Source organism: Cyprinus carpio, unplaced genomic scaffold (assembly GCF_018340385.1).
Source record: "Cyprinus carpio isolate SPL01 unplaced genomic scaffold, ASM1834038v1 S000006800, whole genome shotgun sequence".
NCBI classification, from domain to species: domain Eukaryota; kingdom Metazoa; phylum Chordata; class Actinopteri; order Cypriniformes; family Cyprinidae; genus Cyprinus; species Cyprinus carpio.
Window position 1 is genome coordinate 660,106 of NW_024879386.1, and position 11,023 is coordinate 671,128.

At 35.1% G+C, this 11,023-nt stretch overlaps 1 protein-coding gene and 1 long non-coding RNA gene across 2 annotated transcripts; both read left to right on the plus strand.

Annotated features, from left to right (window-relative positions):
* Window positions 1-953: 953 nt before the first annotated feature.
* Window positions 954-2,792, plus strand: LOC122144913. Its single transcript, XM_042756129.1, has 2 exons — window positions 954-2,537; window positions 2,699-2,792. The coding sequence occupies exon 1, from the start codon at window positions 961-963 to the stop codon at window positions 1,897-1,899; it is 939 nt and encodes a 312-aa protein (XP_042612063.1). The 5' UTR covers window positions 954-960; the 3' UTR covers window positions 1,900-2,537; window positions 2,699-2,792.
* Window positions 2,793-4,981: 2,189 nt separating this feature from the next.
* On the plus strand, window positions 4,982-5,912 carry LOC122144919. Its single transcript, XR_006159951.1, has 3 exons — window positions 4,982-5,242; window positions 5,627-5,695; window positions 5,795-5,912. It is a non-coding gene; the product is annotated as an uncharacterized LOC122144919 (long non-coding RNA).
* The last annotated feature ends 5,111 nt before the right edge of the window (window positions 5,913-11,023 follow it).

Genomic DNA, 11,023 nt, shown 5'->3' on the forward strand with positions numbered 1-11,023 from the left:
ATAACCATAAAATGCATCAGTACACATCAGAACAATTGAAAATTTAGATAAAATGTAATTGGTTTTTTTTTATTTTTAATGTAGTTATTTAAAATTTCAGCATTTAACTATGTCCTTTGTTTAATTTGACAACAGAAAGTTATCCATTACCATCTGTCAACCAACTAAAGGTATGTACATTATGTTAATGCACATGACTTGGTAGGCCAGTAAACAAACATCAAAAAATGGGTTTGTTTGTATTAAGGTCTTAATACTATGGCTTCAAATGAACCATCCTATTGGACACTGAGAAGAAAAGCAAAGGACAAGGTGGATCAAAAACTGCAGACAATACAGGCAACAACTTGGGGGAAGGAACTGGGTTTGATGCACAGTAACACCTGTCAAGGTCAAAATGATGATGAAGAAACATTTATGGACTGTCTCTCTCATGTTGATGAGACTGAAGATAGAAGTGTTCCTGATGACAGTGAATCAGACACAGAATCAGAATCAGAATCTGATCCAAATTCCCTAGAAGATGATTTGGCATCCTGGGCTACTGAACACAAAATTACACATGTGGCACTGAATTCACTGCTCAACATTTTACAGCTGCACAGTTTAAATCTGCCAAAAGACTCGAGGACACTGTTAGGGACTGTGCATTTGAACCCAGTATTACCATTTCGGAGTGCTGAATTCAATTGCAGAGGTGCTACATCAGAAATGTTGACATTCTGCACAACATTCACATGCTGGAGCTTCAGGTCAGCATTGATGGTTTGCCCCTCTATAAGAGCTCCGCAACACAGTTCTGGCCCATCCTAGGGACACTGCAAAACATCAAACAAGAGGAACCAGTGAAAACAGGTTTATTTTGTGGCACAAGTAAACATTATATCCACATTTGATTACATTAAAGAATTGGTATCTGTGGTAAATGGTTTATTTTGAGGATTTGAATTTGAAGGAGTGATGTTAACTTTACTACTCTCTTCGATGGTCTGCGATGCACCTGCCCGTGCATTCCTGAAAAATGTTAAAGGTCACACAGGCTATCACGGATGTGAAAAATGCACACAGGATGGTTTGTACCTAGAAAATAGAATGACATTTCCAAGAATTGACATGCCTTTAAGAACTAATGAGAGTTTCAGAAACAAGACAGATGCTGATCATCATCATGGTCCATCACCTCTTGAAGAAACATCCCTAAACATGGTCTCTGGTTTCCCCCTCGACTACATGCACCTTGTGTGCCTCGGAATCATGAGAAGGCTTCTTCTCTTGTGGCTGAAGATGGGTCCTCTGACTTGTAGGCTGTCAGGATTTCAAATAAACACATTGTCAGAAAGACTGTTAAATGCTCGGAGAAGTGTGCCCATGGAGTTTGCACGGAAACCAAGGGCACTGAGAGAAATTGATAGGTGGAAGGCAACAGAGTTCAGGCAGTTTTTACTGTATACCGGACCTGTCATGATGAAAGATCTTCTTAACACAGAGGTGTACAAAAATTTCTTGCTACTTTTTGTGGGAATCTTCATCCTGTGCAACAACAGTTTGATTGAAGAATACTGTGATTATGCTAATGACATACTGGTGCTCTTTGTCACTCACTTTGGTCAACTGTATGGTCCACAATTCTTGTCCTACAATACACACTGCCTTGTACATCTTGCAGATGATGGGAAAAGGCATGGTGTCCTTGACAACTTCAGTGCTTTCAAGTACGAGAATCACCTAAACAAACTCAAAAGACTTCTGAGGAAACCAACATGCCCTCTGAGTCAAATAATAAAAGGATTCTCAGAAATGCAAAGATGCTGCAAAAAAACTCACAAAACCAGGCCACATCTCCTCAAGAAACCACATGCGACTGGTCCTCTACCTGCATCCTTTCATGAGGCGACATAATATAAAGAGTTGAGAACAAGCCTTCACACTCTGAAACTGGATCAGGCAAACAGTCAGGTTTGCATTGGCGGCAAAGTTGCTAAGCTGCAAAACATAATTTCATTCAGGGATGAAATTTATGTAGCTTACAGTACCTTCAAACACCAGGAATCCTTTTTTGACTATCCACTGCCATCCTCTACACTTGGCATTCATTTAGTGGATGACCTCTCAACAACAGTTGATTTCTGCAAGTTTGAGGAAATAGAGAGCAAAATTTTTCTTGTCCCCTATCACAATCAATTCGTTTAAATTCCTCTTTTACATACGGAGTAATTCTTTATCAGCACTTTTTGTTTCATAGTTCATGCATTTCAATTACATTGTTGAAAATTAATCAGTTAATAAACAATACGGGTTTCAGGCTTGCAAAAAAAAAAAAAAAAAAAAGAAAGAAAAAAAAAAAATGTACCTAATCGTGGAGTTTGAGGGAGAAGGGACGACTGGACCAGCCGCCAAGTCCTGGTATGCAGATGGCTACTCCTGGTGGCCACCATATAAAGACCTTGACAGGTTGCTGAAGAGTGTTAGGACAATGGAGGCACCACAGCCAGAGAAAGGGTGGACCCGACATAGAGCAAGAATCCTGCACGAGTCAGGTAAGAGTAAATGATGCTGTCAATTAAACATGATCTTGCCCAGAGTAGACCTGTATTTCATTTTGCAGAATCTTTGCACATCATTTATCCACATTGTAAAACATGATCTCACATAGCTTTAATATACAAAAATGAGGCCATACCTGCATTTCTTTTTCCAGCATCTTTTCAGAATGTAGCCAACAACTGGAAGAAGGCCAGCTACACTTCTGACATAAACGCAGAACCTGAAATTGCAGGAAAAATGATTCCCAAGTAAGTCCTCACAAAAAGACAAAAGAAATGGTTTGTCGAATGAAAATGGCATCATTTGCCTTCATGTGTCATCTATCTTTAAATTTAAAGAAAGGGATAATGCACGGCTAGCTGTGCATTAAACCATTTTAATTTAAGTTATTGTGTGTGGTTTTTTTTGCTTTAAATTATGTTATAGTGTAGTTTAATGCACAGCTAGCTATTTTATTAATAAAAATCACAGGACAGCATTAAAAACAAGTTTCTATGCTCCTGAAAGTCAATGAAATCAGCACATTAATACAGAAAGGTGATATAAACTGACTTGGAATTTCTTTTTCATTAAGGAATAATTGACGACAGGCAGTTGAATTATTAGAAAAATAATGCACACCCGAGGTTGTGATGCATTACACCTAGGATGTGCATTATTTTTCTAATAATTAAATGGCCCAGAGTTAATTATTCTGCTTATAATCCGGTTACCACACCTCAAAACATCGATCAGATTATATATTTAAAAGGATTCGTCCAGTTTTTGTACTTCAGTCGCTATTGTGAGTAGGATAATTTCTTCTGCATCTCATCCAATGCCTCTTTTGTTAGTTCCAAAACGTTGTTTTAAACTGGTAACGGAGGCTTGAGACGTTGATAGCATTCTAATGCAGTTATTAATGAAGTTATTAGAAAGAGAGCAAGAGAGACAGAGACACAGAGAAAGACAGAGAGAGAGAGAGCTTGTGTGAATTAGGCTACCTCTGTGCGTCCTAAACAGCGGTTATTACCTCACTAGTGAGAAATGTCATGTGTAGCCTTTAAGTTGCTACACTGTATAGGCTAACTGATGAAATCGTCAGGGCAGCACTGACAACACCTTTTTTGTGCAAACTGCATGACCGTAGTGTACGTGTGCTAATTTCTGTTATTACAGTTTTACTATGTGAAGTGATATGGAACTGTAATGCGGTCAGGAGAGCTGCCTGGAACTACGTTCGCCGTGCGTTTCCCAGAAAATAATTGCACACCTCAGAACGTTTGTCAGCCAATCAGATTCAAGCATTCAACAGCCCCGTAGTATAAACTGTTTTAATACATACCTGCCAGCCAATCAGAATAGTCAGACGGACCATGGTATAAGTTATTGAATAGGAGCTTCAGTGTGACTGGTACATTTATTTAATTACTAAAAGTCATTCGTTCATCTTTGGAACACAAATGAAGATATTACTGATGAAATACCCCATAGACATCAATGCCACTACCACCTCAGAAAGGTATTAAAGTCATTGTTAAAATAGCGCATCCGGGTCTCTGTCAAAATGCTGTCTCCTGCATCAGCACCTCTCGTGAATGCATGTCAGAGACTGACACAGAAAAAAATTAATTGTTGAAAGAGTATTATCGTCACTTCATAATTAAACCTGAACCACTATAGTCCTTATTTCCTTTCTGGGCCTTGAGGTAGTAGTTGAATTGCTGTCTATGCAGGATCAGAATGCTCTTGGATTTCATCTAAAATATCTTAACTTGTGTTCTGAAGATGAAACGAAGTTCTTAGGGGTTTGGAACGACATGAGGGTGAGTAATTAATGATAGAATTCTCATTTCTGGGTGAACTAACCCTTTAAGGAGAAATAAAGCATAACATTTATTGAGCACATTTCTATGAGCTACATAACGCAAAGAGGCAATGAATGTTTGCAGTTGTTATTTTATCTTTGTTTTCCTAGAAAGAAAACAAGTACCGGTCATATCTACTCGTCAGATGAAGAGGCAGCAGATCAACCACCCATTAAAAAAAGAAAAGCTGCAAACAAAGCAAGTGTTCCACCTGCACCAAAACCTCCAGCAATTCCAAAACGCAACAAAAAAGGAAATGAAAAATAATAATAAAAAAAAATGAATACTATAAATAAAAGTACACATTTCATGTTGACTCAACCAGAGGTTGAAAGTAAATTTTTTTTTTTGGTTCCCTGTTGAAATAAATAAAAAATGAATATCATGGATTTATATCTACTGTGTAATCCATGATTTTTTAGAGGGGTGTCAAAATGAAGATTTATCAGCCAAATTACAAGGGAATTAAAAAGATGGCAGCATTGTTATTTTTTTTTTTACATAAAGATTGGTAGCTTTATTAGTAAAATCTGTTGACTTCAGAAATCTTTGCTCCATATGTCAGAAAAACAAAAAAAATAATCTGTGACATTCAATATTTTGGTTTTCTTTCTTCAGAAAAAAATATTGGAAATATCAAATTTGATTCAGGGAAGTTTCTGAAATTTGGCTGATCTGACACAGAATGACCCAGCATGAAATAAGTAAGATTAAAGGTGCATAACAGCCAGAACACCAAAATTGAAATCCCCCCCCCCCTCCCCAATTGTCAACAGCATTTGTCAATCAGCAACAAAGGGACATGGAAGACCAACAGCAGAACTGGTGTGAGAGTCTCCCCAGCTTTCAAGGTAAATAAATAATTAGTTGTATTTGGCTAGCTGGAAAGCTAAATGAAGATCAGCATTTGATGCAATTAACGGGTTAGTTCATTCATAGAAACCTCTGTGAATTACTCATGTCATTCTAAACCCATAAAACTTTAATTTCAAAACACAAATAAAGATGTCTTCAATGAACACAGGGATTTCTGTTCCTACATTTCCATAGTCCATACAGAGATTGTAGAAGTAACGGATACAATATGAGTTGTTTAATTCCAATCTTCTGAAGTCATAATCACTTTATACAATAAACACATTTTTTATTTGTAAGCAACTGTCCCTTTAAGATTATGAACCGTTGTTAACCGACTTAAACTGCTTGATTCAACTTACCTACTCCACCTTTCTCAGCTCCACTGCGTATGTCTCAGGGAGACCATCACGGAGACGGCTGGTGTGTTGATCAACCTAACACACAAGGTAAAAGACCATAATCAGGGATAAAGGAAATCTGAAACATATTCACAGCATTTAAATAAATCTTAAAAAACTGAACAACATTTTGTGTTCAATCCATAGAGCACAACTTTGCTGTCCTGAGACCCTCAGAGGACCACCTAGGAAGAGCCCAGAGTAAGTTCATTGCACATAAATCCACTTAAGTAATTTTTAAAATTTGACACCCTTCACAGATCCTTCTATTATTTAAAATAAAAAGAGTGGCTCATATTTTTCTCCATTATTGGGCACTCTATATACAGATGGTAGACAACCAAAATGGGTACTACCGCCGCGCATACCGCCGCGTTAACTGCAAGTCAGTCGCGTGTCAAATTAATTCGCGAAACTACCGCCAGGTGGCGCAAAGGGACGGATTGCGAACTGAATGTAATTGTAAAATGAGATAAAATGAGGAGGTAAAACAACAATTACATTATGATATAACATTGTACCATCTTTAAAAAACCATAAAAAAATGTACAGTGAGTTAATTTCAAAATGTAGGATAGTCTTTGGCTACAGTCTACTCATCAAAAATTAAAAGAAGACCTTTACACAAAGGATCTTATGCTTGCTATTGTTATTAAACAGTCATTGAATATAAGGCCTATATATACGGATAAAAAGCTAAATGTTTTCATTTCGGTTCATTCTTGGTTTAAAAAAAAAAAATCCTTCAGGATCCATTTGCAGATAGAAATGAGAACGGTCCAGCATTTAGCAATAATTATGATTAATTCTGTTATTATTCTTGATTTTTCAAACTGATAACACTTTGCATTTTTGAATTATGTCTTTACTGTGTGACCAAAAATTGAGTATTTTCTGTTTCAGCTGTTTGATCGTGCTGGTGCCTCGCGCACATTCATTGGAAACAGTAGCCGTTCACCGTGCCATTCGCCGCGAGCAGCGGTCCACGTTGGCATATTTTTGTTAATTATGATTTTTTTTTTTTTTTTTTTTCCCGTCGATACTGAAACACGCGTGAACTACAAAGCCTATTTTTCCTAATGAATAATAGTTAAGCTTGAAATAGGCAACATCACGAATATGGAAACGTTTGGATTTCTCCCGAATGAGAGCCCAACCTTACCTATGGTTCGCTTTAAATTATTATTCATTTTTTTTGTTTGTTTGTTTATAGTTAAGCCTATATTATTATATACTGCAATTTTATTTATCCATTAGAATTATATATTTGTAATTATTGTTCTGTTCTGATAAATTTGTTAAATTTAAAGGATTTGTTGTAAAGTGAAGAGAACTAAAAATATCCTGTTGGCACATTAACATTATTAGGCCAGCCGTTATTATTTCTGAATGTAATAAAATGCAACTTATACATGACTTATGTATTCTTATATATATACTTATACTTATATTTTTTTTTCCTCTCACAAACTTAATTTATTTTTTAGCCTGTTTTAAAAAATAAATAAAATAACGTGCAGCAAACGAAAATAGGCGATTAATCGGTTAAAATTTGTTACTGTGGGGTAATTATAATTTTTATATACTTAGGAACAGAGTCTGGGCCTAATCTAGGCTATCCAGGGTTTTTTATTTTTTTTATTTTCATTGCATTTGAAAATGACTTTGTGCAGCACATTCACTTCGCACGCTCAACCTGCCTCGCGCCTTGCTCAGCTGTGGACGATTTAAAAATGTTTACTATAAAGGTTGCTGTCCCATTTTATACAGGAATTGTTCATTTAAAAAAAAAAAAATCGAATTATATTGTTAGTTCTAATTATATTGTTAACACAAGTTCATTTAGGCTATTTAACATGCACTGTGACATTTTACCCTTTTTAACTTATAAACTCCTTGAGATTTTAAAGTCAGTTTAATAGTATTGAAGTTCAAGTTTTTAAAAAAGGTTTTAAATGCTTAAATTATTTCTATGAATTAATAATATGTTATCAGGTTTTAATTGCTTAAATTATTTATATGAATTAATAATATGTTATCATGTTTATTTCTTGTAGAAAATAAGTGTTTATTCTTTTAGAAAATAAGGGAAAAAATAAGGGACGATCCAAATATTATTCATATTTGTTTTGCTTCACCTATTTATGTAAGCTAAAAAAAAAAAAAAAATAATAAAAAAAAAAAAAAAAACATATTGTAATTAAAAGTGCCATCGGCCTGAGTAAATTTTACCATTATAGAATTGTGACTTTAAAGGTTAGTGATTTAGGAGGTGAAAATACTGTGAAATTACAAATGTTATGGGATTTTAAAGCATAACAAACTGAAGGGCTATGAAACGTTAGCCAATAAAGCATTTTTTAAACAATGGCACTAAAAGTTTTGAACTAAAATATTATTTCAACCATATAGCCTGTGAATAAACAAAATGCATAGGCCTACTTTTCAATGAAAGAACACTGAGAGTTTGCTTCTGGTGTTTGGATTTGTACTTCAATATAATGAGGTCCAAGTTTAGGAATAGCCAATGCGGGTTCGTTTTTTATTTTTCTCTCTCTCTCTCTCTCTATTTAACTCTCTATTTAATTAACAGCATTAACTTACAATGAAATACATCTTCCTTCAGGAAGACTGAATGTTTTTCTGTCTTGCTAAATGTTGGGCTCATGATCAGTAAGTTGTATTCGCTCAAACTGATTTAGTTAAATCAAAATTTGCGGACTTTGAAGCTGGGTGTAGTTTGCGCGAGTCCCGCGCGCTGTGAAGTGGGAGCAGCTGACGGAGGACTCCGCTTGGTCTTAAAGCCTTCCGCAAACGCTACGTTCACAAATAACAATGATTTTCGTAAAATAATGATTAATTATCAATTGATAATTTGTTATCATTATGGTCTTGTGAAAACAATAATATGGGCTGCATATTATAAAATAATAATAAAAAGAGTAAGGCTGCTGTGAGTGCAGGCATGTTTCAACCCAGTAACAACACACCGTTCCTCACAGCCCAAAAACAGACCGAATTCAGTTCAGCTGGAGGGGGTTGGGGTAGTTCTGTATAGCTTGTGGGGGTCGAGATAAAGGTGTGAATCTCTTGGTCTTTCATATGCACAGTGTCTTATGAGGGTATCAAACTTGCAGAACAGGTTTAGATAGGACTCGTCATTTTGGTTTTAGGGCAACTTTGAAGAAAGGTTTTGATCCACTTCAAATGTTGACTAATGTATAGCGCAATATAGTTTATTAGTTATTATAACTTCAGAGGAAGTTGCCTTAACTCAATAAAATAAATAAATAAATTCGCAAACGACATCCAGACCAGTCCAGACATCAGTATGATCCGTCTATGATGTTTTATAGGCTTTTTTTAGATTTGGGAATACACATGCGTTACAGACATGACAAAAAAACATTTTGGAGTTTTTGGAGACTTTATTATTATTATTAATTAATTATTATTATTTATTTTTTTTATTTTGCCTATTTACAATGCACAAACCAGAAGCAACAATATCTGCAGAGAAGGGTTGGCCATTCTAAAAAAAAAAAAAAAAATTTATTTCAATTTTTTGTGTTTCAGAGGAAAAATCAGTGTTAAGGCATCTCTCCATTACAGACCGTTCTGAAAGAAGAATTTATGCAAACGCGTATAAAATTGCTTTATAAACTTTAACAGAGATGTCTAGAGGGTATTTAATAGATCTGCCCCCACGTAAAATTTTTCTAGTTACTATTCGTTCATTTGTCATTATTCAACTAATCGAAGGTTTATATTACATTTACATCTATAATCCATAATGAGCCTTAATATATTCCGCGCTCAAGCACATGCATTAAGTTCGTCACAAAGCACAGGCAGAAGTAGCCCAATAATTGTGAAAAAAGGAGACATTTTAATTATTTATTAATAAACTAATGTTTTCTTGTCGGCTGCAAGATGAAATTCACAGTGCTGACTCTCTCCACATGAACGTGCCTTTAAAGAGACATACAACCTTCACAGATTACATAATGCTTTCGTTCTGAATTGATTCGTTTAAAAGACATTTCAAGCTTTCTGTAGATATATTTCTCATGTATGTGAGACACCACAATTTTAAGTTAATTCATTATCAGGAAAAAATTCAAGTGATCTTGTGGGCGCCTCCCTGTCCTGCACGCATAATAATTTTCGCACAAACACTTAAATATGAATAATTATTCACATTTTGCATATGCATTAAAAAGTAAATAATTTTTTTAAATGCAATTATCCAAAATAAAACCAAACAAGATTTGTAGTGAAGATAAAACAAATAAGAATAAATGCTGCGTATGCACTCAGCAGCACTCGCGCCGCGCAAATCTTGCACGCAGACATTTTACACACCTGCATTTAAATGCGGCTGCAATTTTTTTTTTTTTTTACTTAAATTCTATGTAAGCAAGTAACGGCGGCTCCCTTTAAAATCACTGAAGTTGTCTATTAATGAAGCTCTTTTTTTACGTTATTTGCAGTTTGGTGATTATAATGAGAGAACTTGAGTTTAATCGTGAGGACGTTTTATTAATCAGTCCATTCTTTAGAATTTCAATGATTTAGCTAAATCGTGCAGGTTTAATTTATTCGTTTCTTGTTTTAATTAGGCCTAGATAATGGGAACGAAATTATACAGTGCCTCACGTTTTACTAAAATAAAGAAAATAATTTATAAAACAAGCAACAATTTCTTACAGACAAATATATTTTTCCAAGAAGTTGTCTGTCAAAATAAAGGACAGGTAACGAATAACAAAAATGCATGTTGTTTTATTAAAGGAATTTTAAAAATATAAATTATAAAAATATAGGCCTAATATATGAGAATATTGACATTTTGCATATAAATCCATGTAGCCTAGCTCACTAAAATAGGCTACCACTTTTAATGCTACGATGCAAAGTAAACCACCATTTCTTTTGAATAATATAACACATAATTCATATTATATAAATAATACTGCACACCTATTAAATGTGTCAAATCTAAAATATGGTGTAATACTGTGTAGCTTAGAGAAAATATAAGCACTGGCTCAGGCACAGGCTTGACATTTATCCTGCTTGAATTCGTTCTAAGAAATGCACATAACTTCATAATTACCAAACTTTCATATGTGAATATTAAATATTTTAACTATAGTGTTTTTCTTTCGTTTTCCCTGACTGCAGCCGTCAAATGTAACACATCAGCGAGGCAAAGCTGTCGTCTATTTGCGAAAATGTGCTTTGATGCGCTTGTTTGAAAACTTGTGATTAAAGCGCCACTCAGCGGTCAAAAGCTGCAAATGCACTTTGCAGACGGCGCGGCGGCGGTACGAGCGGCGGTGGAAGTAACGTTTTGGATGTCTACCTACTGTA